The 16,901-nt window shown below is 36.7% G+C and overlaps 1 protein-coding gene and 1 pseudogene across 1 annotated transcript in view; both read left to right on the forward strand.

Moving 5' to 3' along the window:
* REXO2 (RNA exonuclease 2) overlaps positions 1–672 on the forward strand; it is a 1,032,599-nt gene extending 1,031,927 nt beyond the window's left edge. The window contains exon 8 of the mRNA XM_050758095.1: positions 233–672. Within this exon, the coding sequence (XP_050614052.1) occupies positions 233–362 (130 nt within the window). The 3' untranslated portion in view covers positions 363–672. The remainder of the gene's footprint in view (positions 1–232) is intronic.
* Positions 537–6,170, forward strand: LOC126936530 (nocturnin-like; annotated as a pseudogene).
* Positions 6,171–16,901: the final 10,731 nt, after the last annotated feature.

The raw sequence follows: 16,901 nt of genomic DNA on the forward strand, positions 1-16,901 counted from the left end.
CAATTTGGGAAAGTTTAATCTTTTATATTTTACCAATTTTTTTGTCAAAAGTTTATACAAAACCTTTAAAGAAAATTGCTTTTCTGAAATGTTCTACTTTTGATGATGCTAGATAGTGACATGTACAGTAGCACCCATTGTTCTTAAGTCATTTTGTAACAGTCGTACTTTTAAAATGATTTTCATGTCCCAGTTTTGGACAGTTCATTCAGTGTGGTGTGTTTGCTTACAGGGCACTTGACGACATTAGCGAAAGCATCAAAGAACTTCAGTTTTACCGAAATAACATCTTCAAGAAAAAAATAGATGAAAAGAAGAGGAAAATTATAGAAAATGGGGAAAATGAGAAGACCGTGAGTTGATGCCGGTTATCACGCTGCCACTACATAGTTATCTGGAGGCAACTTCTGGTGGTTTTTTTTTTTCTCACGCTGATGGCTTGGCAGAGCACCTTCGGTTAACTTGCATCTCCAGATTGATTACTCAAGCAGACAGCACACGAAATACTATTTTTCTCCTAATATGCTGTTTCCATTATGACACAGCAGCTCCTTTGTAAGTACCAGGTCATGTCCATCCCTTGGTACATATATGCATTTGCTTTTAAATCATTTCTTTTGTTTAAATAAATAAATAAATAAGTAAATAAAGCTAGTTCTATTGAAATGCAAACCTTTCTGTACCATGTATTCTTTAGTAGTTTAATCATCGGGAGAAGATGGCTTTTTCTTTTTGAAGTGATATGGCTAATGTTTAAACTCTTGTAATGCAATTCAGAATGGGTTAATAAGTTCAGGTCAAACAGGAAGTGAACGTGTTTTGCTTTAGAATAACCATGGATAAGTTTAAAGAAGCAGATTTGGGCTCATTGTTAGAGTTATTGAATTAACAGCACCGGACTAGGCTACTCTGCTACATTCAGGGAATTCAATTCAGACGGATTCTATAACTAAGGTTTATTGCGAGTAATAGTTAGGGCTTATTTATATGCACAGCAGTGACTGCTTGGTTTACAGAATGTAAATAGCTTGCTGCTCTAGTTCTAATGGTAAGTAGCTGAGAAGGGATTTCGGTTGGAACATACTAACTAAGTTTACATATTCTAGACCACAGTACTAAAGGTGATTTCCTAGCCAGAGTGTGCAATAGAATCATCTGTAGAACACATCTCATTGCTTTGTGCACCTCATTCTGACAAATGCCCCTTGAAGTCAAATCAAAATTGGGAAAGGCCCACAGGTTTCTTTCCTTTCCTTGAGAACCACTAGGTGAGAAGACTTCTGTGGTGATGTCAAATTACATGTCTATTCTATTACAGATACGAACATAGTAGCACGATCTTGATGTGTGATAGTTACAGAGAGATCACTAGCTAGTAGATCAGAATAACCCCATAATATTTTCATTTGAGTAACGTTTTAACATGTACTAAGTTGTGTTACCTCTACTACAGCTGTATCAGTGGAGAGAGGGATTGTAGTGTAACTTTTTCCAAACGAGTGAATTAAGACTGAAATTCATGAGTCTACTAAGAATGAATTTATGAAAACATAAGTCTGCTGATCTTTCTGACCACTTCTTTCTGGAATGGCATGGGTTTTAGCTCGTGCACCAACTTCAGTGTCTTGGAAGGCAGGATTGGGTAGGACAGTTGACCCTTGGACAACACAAGTTTGAACTGCAGAGGTCTACTTACATGCAGATTTTCTTCTGCTTCTGCCACTCCTGGGACACAAGACCAACCCCTCCCCTTTCTCCTTCTCAGCCCACTAAAGATGATGAGAATGAAAACCTTTATGATGATCCACTTCCACCTAATGAATAGTCAATTTATTGTCTCTTCCTTAAGATTTGCTTAACATTTTCTTTTCTGAGAGCTTACTTTATTGTAAGAATATGATATATATATTGTTCCTGATGTTTGCATAAAAAATGTAATATCTATTACATATAACATACAAAATCTATGTTAATTGACTGTTTATATTATCAGTAAGGCTTCCGGTCAGTAGTAGGCTATTAGTAGTTAAGTTTTGTGGGAGTCAAAAATTATACACAGATTTTTGACTGCACGAGGGTTTGGCACCCCTAACCCCCATGTTGTTCAAGGGTCAACTGTAGTTAAGAACAGGGCTCTTGAGTCAAACTCTTAATTCAAGTTAAGACTCCTGACATACTGAGTGACTTTGGCAAGTTGCTTTTCTAAGTCTCAGTTTCCATATCTGTAAAATGAGGTTAATAACCTTACTTAATGGATTGTTAGAATTAATTTAAATGCTATTCATACAGTTCTGAGCGCAGCACAGTGAGCATCCTGTAATGATAGCTAATGAATATTGATAATAAAGGGTACTATGATTAGTTATGAGGCTGGAGGCATTATCTTAAATCAGCGTTCACTTAATGCCTATGACTGCCTGCATTGTGCCGAGCACTGTTGTAAACGTCACCAATAGTGTGACCTTGACTTGGTTTAGTGTTTCCAACTAAAATTTGGCAAAAGGGTCTTTGCCCTAACTTGGCTTTCAGGAATGTTAAATTTGAATGCAATGATAGATAAGAAAACACTGGGCTTAAGAAAGGTTCATAGGAACCAGATACTGCTATTATGCCTCAAAGTTTCTTCCGCACAACTGGCTGGTTTATTCACCAGTTTAACTGTTCAAGCCAGTTTAAAAATTTTCAACTCCTGGTGTTCATTTTAAATCTTACATGAACAGGCACCTTACTGCTTTAATGCTGTCTTCTGTATCTTAATTGCGTAGCTAATTCTATTGTCCTTTAATGGAGCTTGTGTTGAATTTTAATAAAATAAGGGGCAGCCTGTGAGTGAAACAGAACCAGTCTAGTGCGGGTATATATGAAGACATGCTGGTTCAGTGATTAGTTCATTATTTTTAAGTTAAGTTTAAATTTGTAGTGCTGTAGTGCTGGTATTTAGGATTTCACAGGGGAGTCCTGAAGCTATGAAGTAATTTCTTTGAAATGAACTGCAGTGCGAATTGGTTTAAATATAACTACAGCTTGAAAAATGATAAGTATATTTGCTTAGTAGAGCTTGCCATTCTTGTGCTCTTGGGGGGCCTCTCATTTGGTGGTTCGTTCTGTGCGGTAATTGTCCTGCAAGCTGTGTTCTTAGGATCGTCCAGGTGTATTTCCCCTCTATTAAACTCAAGGTGAATGAATCGGTACAGATGCATTTTGACTTACAATGGGGTTACATCCCAACAAACCCATTGTAAGTTGAAATTATTAAGTAAAAAATGCATTTAATACATTTAGCCTACCAAACATGTTAGCCTAGCCTACCTTAAATGTGCTCAGATCACTTACATTAGCCTATAGTTGGGCAAAATCATCTAACAGAAAACCTATTTTATAATAAAGTGTTGAATATATCATGTAACTTAATACTGTAGAGAAGGTGAAAAGCAGAATGGTTGTATGGGTAGTCGAAGTACGATTGAAATAATATGAGCAGACTCTAGTGCTCTTGCCAAGACACTGAACAGCAGTACTGCCTCCTGCACCCAGAGTGTTTGGTATTACCTGACCTAGAACATCTGGAGCCCATAGATCCTAACGAGCTTTTTGAGGAATGCAGGGCTGTCCTGGATACTTAACCTCCTTGGTTCCAGAGAGATTTTGTGGCTCCAGTAACTACCTACCTATTAGGGTCATGCAATGGAACAACTTCGTCCAAGCTCTTGGAAAGACAAAGACAACTTTGTACAATGCCCTGTTGGAAGCACTCAAGTGAAAAGAAAGGAAGCATCTCATGCTAGAAGAAATCCTATTCTACCAGCCTGATATATTGTGCCTCCAAGAGGTAGAACAGTATTTTGACACCTTCCAGCCACTCCTCAGGAGGCTGGGCTATCAAGGCACATTTTTTTTTTTTCCTCAAGCCCTGATCATCTTGTCTAAGTATAGAACAAAACAATGGACCAGACAGCTGTACCTAATTTTTCCTCCAAAACCAAATCAAGCTAGTGAACACTGCCAATATTAGGCTGATGGCCATGACACTGAAAACCAATCAGGTGGCCATTGCACAGTTCCTAGAGTGCAAGGAGTCAGACCAACAGTTCTGCATTGGTGTCACCTATGTAAAAGCACACATTGTCTGGGAGTAATTTTGATCAGCTCAAGGCTGTGACCTTCTTCAGAACTTGCCAAACGTCACTCAAGGGCCAAGATTCCCCTTCTTGTTTGAGGGGACTTCAATGCAGAACCAACACAAGAGGCCTAGAAACATTTTGCTTCCTCCAGCCTCAACCTGAACAGTGCCTACAAGCCCCTGAGTGCTGGTGGGCAGTCAGAACCCCCATATACTACCTGGAAGATCTGGACACCAGGGGAGGGCAGGCACACCCTGGATTACATCTGGTATTCTAAACATGCTCTAAATGTAAGGTCAGCTCTTGATCTGCCCATTGAAGAACAGATTGGACCCAACTGGCTACCATCCTTCAATTATCCTTCAGACCACTGGTCTCTGGTGTGTGACTTCAGCTTTAATGAGGAATCTGATGGACTTCTATAAATACTTGTTTTTGTCTTTTTAATCACAAGAGTCTTAACCAGATATGTTTCAGGAAACAAATAGGATAAGAAGTTGCCTAAGGAAGGAGGGAAACACGGGAAGCTTCTGTCATTTCATTTTTTGTATTTCCAGCATGCCCTTGGGAAAGGATCCCTTTAGTTCACAAATCTATAGCCAAAAGGTTTTTGCTTTTGCACTCCAGTTTTGGCTTGTATTGTTTTATTTTCCTTAGCATTACATTTTGATTGTTTAAGGGCATTAAATTGACTTGTTTTAGCTGGACACAGTGGCTCATGCCTGTAATTCCAGCACTGTGAGAGGCTGAGGCGGGAGGACTGCTTGAGGCCAGGAGTTTTAGACCAGCCTGGGCAACATAGCAAGAGCTTGTCTCTATTTCTTAAATACATAACTAAATAATTAAGGAAAAAATGGCTAATTTTGAATATTTTTCAGTTTGAGGATGCTATAAAAACTCAGAATTGCTTGAATCCCCCATAATTAAGAATAAGTATGTAGGAGCAATTTCTCTAGACAGCATGTTAAGGTATTTATTTGTGAGTTAAATGTCAACAAGGCTAGGTGTGATGGCTCACGTCTGTAATCCCAGCACTTGTGGGAGGCCAAGGTGGGAGGATCACAAGATGAAGAGATTGAGACCATCCTGGCCAAAATGGTGAAACCCCATCTCCATTAAAAACACAAGAAATTACCTGGGCGTGGTGGTGCACGCCTGTAGTCCCAGCTCCTCCGAGGCTGAGGCAGGAGAATCACTTGAACCTGGAAGGTGGAGGTTGTAGTGAGCCGAGATCGCACCACTGCACTCCAGCCTGGCGACAGAGCGAGACTCTGTCTCAAAAAAAAAAAAAAAAAAAAAAAAAAAAGTGAACAAGATATGCATGGAGATATTTTTTTAAAATTTCACGTAAGTAGCAAATTATAGCATTATGAACATTTTAGAACCATGCAAGGCACAAATTATAGAGAATAATTTATGGTAATTTTCTTAAAGCTTTAAAATATTTTCATCTGGGCTTTAATAAGATGTGTACAAAAGAACTATTTAGCCTGGAGGGGGTTTTGTTTGTTATTTAGGTGTAAGTATCATGTCTCCTTCATACATTGTTTATAAATAATCTTTGCTGTGCCTCCATGTTCCCCATTATTGTATCTCTTGAAGAGATTCCAATTAGTTTTCAATTATTTAAACACTGTTAGTATCTAAGCTTTTCCATTGGAATAATATTGGTGTACACTTGAGGTCACTCAACGTCATCGTTATTGGAATATGCTTCTCACAATAGGTTATTTACAAGCTGAATATGGGAGTGGCTAGGAAAGTCAGTGGGACTTCTTTTCACTGATGGGAAACTTTCTGGAAAGCCTGTTAATGGGCTGTCATTTAAATTTCCTAAGATAGCCAGATACTGTGGTTCAAAACATCTACAAAGGAGAATGTAAAAAGAAAGAACGTAGAATTCTCTCCCATTGGAAATAAAAGTGGTAAGGATAACAGTTGAAGTCTCTTTCAAACAAAATTACCTGTTGGTATTAAATTGATAAATATTTTAACCCATGAGTCATAAATACTTAAGATTAATAAATGGTCTTTTAAAGCTAAAAAAAACCCCAGAAAAGTCATAAGTCAAGCTGTTTGTAAGTTGGGGACCATATATCCTTTCCTGATAGTCTAAAGTCAAGTGTTCTTTGAGTGCCCTTAGCCATAGTACTGAGTACGTGGGCAAGAAAGATCTCCATTTTTTAACAGTTTATCCATAGTAGAGGAGAATGAATCCTGAAACATCTGTGTTTTTTCATTTACAAAACAATATATCTCTGTTAAGAGACCAGCTTACAAATTTAGAGGGAAATTGATAGTTTGGTTTGCATGAACTGCTGTTCTTATATGTGTATGCCTTGAAGAACAAATAATAGTCGTAATGTTCAAGTGCAGTTTTGTCATACTGATTGCTTTGTGGTAGTGCATGAATGTCCCAGGTTCACTCAAATGCTGTAACATTTTGAAAAATTAATAAGCAGCAGCGACAATGGAAAATTGGTGGTTGCAAGGATAAGCCTTATGTAGCAGATTGATGAGGGCAAAAACTGTTATATTTCATAGCTGCTGATGAGGACAAAGGCTATTATGTGCTATATCTGCTGATGAGGACAAAAGCTATTATACTAGATATGTATTGATAAATACAGTCGTCCCTTGGTATCCATGGGGGATTGGTTCCAGGACCTCCTGTGGATACCCAAATCCATGGATGCTTAATTCCTTGATATAAAATGGTGTAGTATTTACATAAAATCTAAGCACAACCTCCTGGATAGTTTAAACCATTTCTAGATTACTTATTATATATAATAAGAGCAACTACAATGTAAATGCTACGTGAATAGTTGTATTAGTGTATTGTTTAGGGAATAATGACAAGGAAAAAAGTCTGTACATGTTCAGTACGGACACAATTTTTTAGAAAAATACTTTTGAACCATGACTGGCTGAAGCCATGGATATGGAACCCACGGGTATAGAGGGCCAACTGTATGCTGTATGTCTATTGTGAAAATTAGTTGAGTTTTAATTATTTGAACAAAGCATTTAATTTTATGTGGCTCATAGTAGAAGTATAGATAGCATGGTGGGAACATAAATGAAGAATGCTTCTGTGCTTGAGCATTTGCTATTGTGTAAAGGACGGTTGTGGCTTCAAAATTTCTTCATCGCTATAAAAACATCCCCCGCAAAATTACCTGGGCATAGTGCACCTGTAGTCCCAGCTCCTCAGGAGACTGAGGTGAGAGGATCACTTGAGCCCAGGAGGCTGAGGCGAGAGGATTGCCTGAGCCCAGGAGGTCAAGGCTGCAGTGAGACATCATTGCACTGCTGCACTCCAGCTTGGGTAATAGAGTGATACATTGTTTCAAAGAAAAAAAGATCGTGGGGGGATTGTAAGTTTTCATTCCATTAGAACACAAGCATTTCACAGTTGACATGTCAAGTTGAATGCACAGGACCTGAGACAACTTGGTCTTCAGGGTAATTTAATCAGTTTAGCAATTTAATCACCCAGGTTATACCACTGGCTAGGCTACAGCAAACAAGTCTGTGGAGCAGGTGCTCCAAGAGTGTGGAGCAAAATCTGTTATTGTACAAATGAAAGCATACCATGAGCAACCTGCAGAATCCTTGGGGATCCAGGATGAGAAACATGATTTTGGTTATACAACAGTGTGACTGTACTTAATGCAACTGCACTGTACACTTAAAAATGACAAAAGGGTAAATTTATATGTATTTTATCACACACACACCCATACATGTGCACACACAAAGATGTATAATTTTCCATGATCCATTTCCAGAATGATTCTGTTTTAGGATTAATATGTAATGGGACCAGCTTGGAGGAACTGAACTCTGGGACCCTTGCTTGTGCCCTTAGAAAGAGTAAATTCCTTTTGTTTGTCATCATGGAGTAACAGGAAGTGGACAATTTAGGGAGGTGATTTCTTTTATGTCAGTGTCAAAGTGGTGTAAGGAATTGCAGTTTTGGTTTGCAGATAAAGGAAATTTAACAAGTTAATACCTTTTAGGAGCATCTTGCCTTCTTACCTCCACATGTAGTCATATGAAATGGGGAAAGAGATGCTGCTGAATTCTGAGTTAGGTGTACTCCTTGGATAATCTAAATTAATAGGCCCATGTAGGCTGCCTTGGAACCTAGCCCTGTTTTGTTTCTGTGGAAAAACTTCCATTTTGAATTCCACTTAAACAGCTTACAATTCATACTGAGCAATAGAATTGTTAAATTAGAGACTGCATGCAGTTTTATATTTTCACTCATCTTGGTTCTACTGTCTTTCTCCAAATCGTTTCTTTTTCTTACGCATTTTCTTATCTTTACTATCCTATGGGCTCTAAGATACCTTGTTAACATCATTCTACCTTATTCTGTCATCAGATTTTTTTGTGTGTGAAAGTAGGTTGACATGATAGCCCAATCGTTTTGTTTATAATTAACAGCTAGCAGACAATTTCAGAATTGAAGGAGAGCATAGATCTTAAGGACACTATGGAGAAAAATCTTAGCCTCACGAAAGTGGAATAGGAGCAAAGGTTGCCACTGTTCAGCTATTTGTGTTGAAATATAAGCTTCCAGAAATGTGGGACTGGCATTACATGCCCCAGGGCCAACTCTTCCTAGAAAACGTTGTTTCTTCTTTAGGCCATCAATATATGTTTTACACAGCTTTGGGTTTTATGAATAGTACATTTTTTTTTCTTTTTTTCTTTTTTTTTTTTTTTTGAGATGGAGTCTTGCTGCGTTTTCCAGGCTGGAGTGCAGTGGCGCAATCTCGGTTCACTGCAAGCTCTGCCTCCCGGGTTCCCGCCATTCTCCTGCCTTAGCCTCCCGAGTAGCTGGGACTACAGGCGCCCGCCACCACGCCCGGCTAATTTTTTTGTGTTTTTAGTAGAGACGGGGTTTCACCGTGTTAGCTAGGATGGTGTCGATCTGGTGACCTCGTGATCTGCCCGCCTCAGCCTCCCAAAGTGCTGGGATTACAGACTTGAGCCACTGTGCCCGGCCTATGAATAGTAAATATTTTTTAAAGCATTATTTGGGTACTCTCTAGAAGTTGCCAACTTTTATTTTGCCAAATCAGGATGTTGAAAACACCAGCTGCAATCACCATCATTTCATAAAAGAAAAGACGTTTTGAAACACACAAAGGAGAGAATTTCATAATAAAGGACAGGCACTTTAAATTAAATACATTTAGTGTTGTGAAAAATTCAATTATGTCTGTATTTTCTACATAACAATCCAATAATGTTCTTTAAATTGATTTAAAAACACTCAGACTTCATCTGGGGCATATATCAGTCCCTCTGTTGGAGTTTGGGACTCAGTCGTGTATTTATGCCTGGGACTTTCGTCTGAAACCCTCTCCTAGGGCAACAGAAGAGGGAGAGAAATGACATGCTATACTACTAAAATTATTCTTGTTTTGCAAGTTATTAAATTAAAGCACTTCAGAAATGTTGAAAAAAGCCTTGTAGAATTCAGTTTAATAAAATTATACAGTCTGTTAATGATCAGAGCTTAAATGAAGACGCCTTGTTCATGTGTTTCTCACTACTGCTGACTTCATACAGTCTTTCTAGGAATGCTGCAGACTCTTTGGTTATTTGAACTTTGGTTTTCCACTTTTGATGTTCTGAAGTGGTTAATTGTGAGCTTTAGCCATGAAGCCTGATGTTCAAACATTGCTTTTCTGAGGATGGATGGGAAGAAGGGACAGGTATGAGTTTTAAAATTATTTTAGAGTTTCAGATATTATCTGAAAATTTTATAAATAATTTTATTTGAATTAAATCCTAAGTCTAGTTTAGGTTTGAATAATATAGATACGTGTTTCCTGTGGTTAATACCACTTTTTGAGAAAAGCATGACATATACTTTTGTACACTGAGTTACTGAAAGACCCTTGGAAATGGGATGTTGTAGACAATTGATTTTTAAAAAGTTCTAAAGTTATATGGGAGAATGGTCCATGCTTTGGAAATTTCTTCTTTGAAAATATATAGCTTAAACTACTTAAATAGGATAGCACACACCCAAATTTCTGCAGAATTAAATTAGATATTATTTATTTGATAGAAAATTTATGATTAAGAATTCATTGTTTTACTTCATTCATTTTTATTGAGGATTCTAGTTTGTGTTGAGTATTGTTGTAAACATTAGGAATCTAGCAAGGACTTAGATGTATCCCTGCCCTCATAGAGTTAATGTTCTAATGAGCAAGCTAGACAATACATAAGTAAATAAAGAATTGTCATATTAAACAGAAAGATGTTGTGGTAAAGACAAATGATGGTTGGTGCTGAGGAGGAGAAGGGCTACTTTAAAATGGATGGTTATTGCAGGTGCCTTGATTAGGTGACAGTGTAGTCCAGGAACATGGGAAGAAGGCTGTAGGAGGCACAGAGAACAATGGCCTTGTGGTAGCAAATAACTTAGTTTATTCTTGGAACTATCAGAAAATCAACTTGGATGAAGCATGGTGAGCTACGAAAGGGGGCACGCTAGGCTCTAATAGGGCCCTAGTAAGTGTTTGCTTAGTGAATGAGTAAATAGATGAGTGAAAGATTTTTACAGTCTTAATTCTGGCCAGTCCTTATTGCACATAAAGAGTAATAAGGAATCAGGGATAGATATCATTGAGTGTGATGGGCCAACTGGTCAACTCAGAGACTCTAGAGCAGCATCTCAGTTGGGTGCCTAAATTTTAGGCTTCATGCTATGGGCCCAGAGTTTGATTTCAGTATATCAACAGTGGTCTAATCCCTTGAGGAGGAACTTATTCCAACCAAACACACAGGGACTGATGTATTAATTCAGAATGCTGATCAATTTACATTGAGATCTTCTTTTCTAATGACCAAATACCATATTAATTTATGATGTAGGGAGTGTTCCTTTTTCCAGCATGAGGGCACTGACAAATTGAATTAGTAACCAGAAGCCCACTCAGTAAATTTAGAAGAGGATCAAGATCTTTGGGAGTACTTTGTGTGGGTGAAGTTGATGCTGGATGAAATATCCTTGCTCCTCAATGAAGAATAATATTACAAGTTCCTGTATTTTTTTTGTATGTCATTTTTTTCTGATTATAAAATAACAGGCGAATACCTTAGAAAATAACAATTCTGTACAGAGAAGACCATTGTTAATATTTGTAGTTCTCTACATCAAGATCATGAAGATAATCTAGATAAACTTTTATTTGCTTTTTATTTTACTTTTGCTTTTCACTTTTTGGTTTTAATACCTCTGAAGTCCACATTTGGAGATTATGTGAGGTAAGGATCCAACTTAATATTTTCCAGGGAGTATACCAGTGTTCCTATCACCATTTCCAAAGTATTTATCCTTTGTCCACTGGCTTGTGACACAACCTCTATCATACACCAGGTTTTCAAATGGGTCTCTTTCTCAGCTTTTAAATTCTATTCCATTAGTCTTTGCTCATATGCAACTCTTTTTCTTATTGTGATTTAGTACTGTGTCTTAATTTTTTTGTAATACCTTTTAGTTGGATGGTAATTATCCTGGGTTTTCTATGTGGATTATCAGGTCAGCTTCAAATAATGAACACCCTCTCTTCTTCCAATTGTTTTAACCTGTTTCTTTTTCTTGTCTTATATTTGCCAGAATGTCATATAGTATATTGAACAGTAGCTATGGTGGTGGCATTTTTATCTTGTTGGCCTTAAAAAGAAATACAACAAAGTTTCTCCATTAATTATGATGTTTGCTATAGGGCATTGATAGATAGCCTTCAAAAAGTTAAGAAAGTTGTTTTCTTTCTAGCCTTCAAGGTTAAAAAGTTTTTAAAAATCTTAATTGAATGTGAACTTTATCAAATGCCTTTCTTAAGTCTATTGAGATAATCATGTATTTTCTTTAATATATTCCTGTGGTGAAATATGTTAATAGGTTTTCTGATATTAAATTATCTTTGCATTTCTAGAATAAAACCTAATAAGTATTATTAGGGTTATTTTTTTCAAACACCTGAATGGATTCTGTTAGCTGACATTTTATTGAGTGGATTTCCTTCTATGTTTGCTAGTGAAATTGGCCTATAATTTCCTTTGCTGTTCTCATCTGATAGTTTTAAGGATTGTGCCAAACTGAAAAATGAATTGGGCAGTTTCCACAATTTTTCTAATTTTGGCTAAAATGCTCTGTTTCAGTTCAGTGGGACACCCTGTAAGATCATTGGGCAACATTATTTCAATTTTTCATGGTTGTCTATTCAAGTTTCCTATTTTATGTTATGCTAATTTTATTGGTAATATAATTTTTCATTCTATTTATTATAGGTTTAAAAAATATTTGGCTCTAGGCATTTTATAATAAAACTGCTTTTAAAGTCTTTATTATAGCTATAATTTGTTCCCTTATTTAAGTATATTTTGTTTGCTTGCATTCTATTGTTATTCTGTTGAACTGTTTTCTCCTGAGGTTATCAGCAATAGTCTTTTTCTAGAAGAAGCTTCTGATAGTATTAACCTTTTTTTTTCTATACCATTCCATTATTTTTTCTTGGGTTCTACCTTTTATTATTTTCTTTCTTTTAATTTTGTTGGGTGTACTCTCTTTGTCTCTTGCTTATGTCTTCAGTTGTGCTTAGTTATTTTTCAGCTTTTCCTATTTTCTGATACGTGTGTTGAGAACCAATTAATTTCTGTTTAACAAACTTGTCCTAATGAGCTTACACATAGAGCACTGTCTCCACCAAGTTGAGGATAAACCTTCTTTTCAGGCACATGATGAAGAATTATTACAAATATTAGAAAATTGGAATCATTCAGAGAATGTTATAAGAACAATGTGATTAAGCTATGACTCAACAATTAAAGAGTAATTTGAAAAATTTTGTATGGTTTCAAATAAAATTCAGGTCACAAAACAATTTAAATAGAAATTAGAAAATGTTTTAAACTGAAGGATCATGGAAATGCTACAGATAAAAACTTTTAGGGTACAGCTAAACAGGATTTTGAGGGAAAATTATAGCTATAAATCCTATATTAGGAAGGAATAAAAGTGAAGAGAATGTTAAAGTTATGAGCAAAAATTAATGAAATAGAAAATGAATATTCAGTAGAGAGTGTTTCAATAGCAAGTAAACTTAAAGGAATAATAAAACTGAAACTTTTGGCAAGATGGCTCAAGGAAAAAGAAGACATATAACCAGTATCAGGAATGAGCAAGACTCAAGTGCTGCAAACAGAGAAAAGATAAGAAAATAATGTGAACAACACATGACATCAGGCTACAGTATGACAACCATTTCATACCTATTCTGATGTCAAAAATCAAAGGTCTGACAGTGCCAAGAGTTGGAGAGGATGTGAATCAGCCGTATCACTTAAAGTTTGTTGGTGGGAATGTACATTGATGCTGCCATTTTATGAGACAGTTGGCATGATCTTTTTTTTTTTTATACTTTATGTTCTAGGGTACATGTGCACAACATGCAGGTTTGTTACATATGTATACATGTGCTGTGTTGGTGTGCTGCACCCATTAACTCGTCATTTACATTAGGTATATCTTCTAATGCTATCCCTCCCACTTCCCCCACCCCACAACAGGCCCCGGTGTGTGATGTTCCCCTTCCTGTGTCCAAGCGACCTCATTGTTCAATTCCCACCTATGAGTGAGAACATGCGGTGTTTGGTTTTCTGTTCTTGTGATAGTTTGCTGAGAATGATGGTTTCCAGCTGCATCCATGTCCCTACAAAGGACATGAACTCATCCTTTTTATGGCTGCATAGTATTCCAAGGTGTATATTTGCCACATTTTTTTAATCCAGTCTGTCATTGATGGACATTTGGGTTGATTCCAAGTCTTTGCTATTGTGAATAGTGCCACAATAAACATACATGTGCATGTGTCTTTATAGCAGCCTGATTTATAATCCTTTGGATATATACCTAGTAATGGGATGGCTGGGTCAAATGGTATTTCTAGTTCTAGATCCTTGAGGAATCGCCACACTGTTTTCCACAGTGGTTGAACTAGTTTACAATCCCACCAACAGTGTAAAAGTGTTCCCATTTCTCCACATCCTCTCTAGCACCTGTTGTTTCCTGACTTTTTAATGATTGCCATTCTAACTGGTGTGAGATGGTATCTCAGTTTGGCATGATCTTAATAGTTAACCATTTGTATACTCATCTGCCAAGCATGTCCACCTCTAGGTTCAGGAGAAACTTGAAAATATATGCTAGGAGAAATGGACAAAAAGTTCATAGCAGCATTATTTGATAAAGCAGAAGCCTGGAAATGATCCAGATGCCCATGGAGAGGGGAACGGATAAAGCACATTCTCAAGTGAATATTATATGGCTACAAAATGATTGAACAACATCTATATTCAAAAATTCTACTACATAAAATTGAGTGAAATAATTAAGTTCCAAAAGGTTAAATATGCTTCATATTCAAAGTGCAACTTACATTCAGCCACATACTCTTCAGGAATATATCTATACCTGTATGTGTATCTATTTATAGAGAGACGTATAGATATATCACGAGTGATTACAAGATTCAGGAAATATTTTGAGTGTGGGAGGTGGGGGATGGGATGGAGGGAAGATCACTTAGCTGTATAAAAATGTCAGTTTTCTAGTTCCTATATTGGGTTCACAGTGTTTATTATTAAAAAAATAAAAGATGGCTTGCATGAACCAATGATTGGAGTGTTACAAAGCAAGGATTTTGAGGCCGGGCATAGTGGCTCATGCCTGTAATCTCAGCACTTTGGAAGGCCGCGTTGGGCAGATCACCTGAGGTCAGGAGTTTGAGACCAGCCTGGCCAACATGGCGAAACCCTGTCTCTAGTAAAAATACAAAAATTATCTGGGTATGGCGGTGTGTGCCTGTAATCCCAGCTACTTGGGAGGCTGAGGTAGGAGAATCGCTTGAACCCAGGAGGAGGAGGTAGCAGTCAGCCGTGATTGGGCCACTGCATTCCAGCCTGGGAGACAGAGTGAGACTCCATCTCAAAAAAAAAAAAAGGACTTTGAACTCAATAAATATTAAAACATCAAGTTAACATATTAACATTCTAAGGGAGAAAAATCGTATGATCATCTTCATAGATGCAGGAAATCATTTGTTAGATGTCACCATCCATTCATGACTAAAGGGAAAAGCAAACAAATTAGGAATACAAGGCAATTTACTTAAACCTGGCAAGGGGTATCTACAGACAACAATACTGCAGACATCAAACATCATTCTTAATGGTGCAAGTTCATAGCATTCCCAAGACTGAGGAACTTGTCAAGGATGCCTACTACTAATTCTGTCGTTCATCATACTGGAGCTAGCCCACATAGTCAATAAAGAAATTAAAGATGTTAGGACTGGGGCAAGTAATAAAATTCCTCAATAGATGATTTGATTATCTACGTGGAACATCCAAAAGAACTGTACATATATTTACTTTTTTTTTTTTGTCTCAGACAGGGTCTTGCTCTGTTGCCCAGGCTGGAGTGCAGTGGCACAAACATGGCCTCACTACAGCCTCCATCTCTTGGGCTCAAGCGATCCTCCTGCTTCAGCCTCCAGAGTACCTGGAACCACAGGCACACCACTATGCTTGACAAATTTTTTAAATTTTTGTAGAGGTGGGGTCTGGCCTTGTGTCCCAGACTGAAAATATGTTTTAGAAATAAGAATTTGGCAAGTTAGTTGGATATGAAAATCACCACTGACCATCCTCAACCTACAATGGTTTGACTTAGTTTTTTGACATTATAATGGGTTTATTGTAGTATTAAATGCATTTTTGACTCATGATATTTTCATATTACTTCAGGTTTATCAGGACATAACCCCATTGTAATTCAATTGTATGTAATCTGCATACAAAAATCAGTTGCATTTTAATATACCAACAGATATCAGTTAAAAATGAAAATTTAAAAATATACCATTTACAATAGCATAGAAAAATATGAAATACATAGGAATGAATTTTAAAAGCTATACACACATGTTCACGTGAGCACATAGCATAATGGAAATGACTATAAATTCAATTGCATTAATATGAAGAATTTCTTTTCTCTAAATCTACCATAAAGACACAAGTCACAAACTAGGTGAAGATAATTGCAAATCATATAATTGACAAAAACTCATACCCAATATACAAAAATATTTCCTACAAGAAAACAAAAAAAGAACTCCAATAGACAAATGAAGAAAGCATGAGAACAAGTAGTACTTCATAAAAGAGAAACTTGAATGTCCAATAAACAGGAAAAAAATGTTCACTTCATTATTAATCAGGAAATTCATATTAAACTACAAAAAGAAATTGTTATATTCCAACCACATTGGCAAATATAAAGTGTGATCATACCTGGGGTTAAGAATGTGAGTCTTAAGCACTTACTGGTGAGAATGTAAATTGGTTCAACTACTTTGGAGACTCACGTGACATTACTTAGTAAATTTAAATATGTGTTCATCCTAAGATCCAGTGGTTCTACTTCTAGATATTTAAAGTAGAGAAAATCTTACACGTATGCACAAGAAGACAAGTGTGAGGATATTCATAACAGCCCTAAAATGAAAATAACTCCAGTATTTATCATCAGTACAATTCATAATTAATTGTGTTTATATGATACTGCAATAAAAGATCTGCAGCTACGTGCAGCAACATGGATGACTTTTACAGACAATCGTGCAAAATAAGCAGGCTACAAAAGAATAATACTATATGATCTCATTTAAATAAAATTAAAAG

This window comes from Macaca thibetana, chromosome 14 (assembly GCF_024542745.1).
Source record: "Macaca thibetana thibetana isolate TM-01 chromosome 14, ASM2454274v1, whole genome shotgun sequence".
Taxonomy (NCBI): domain Eukaryota; kingdom Metazoa; phylum Chordata; class Mammalia; order Primates; family Cercopithecidae; genus Macaca; species Macaca thibetana.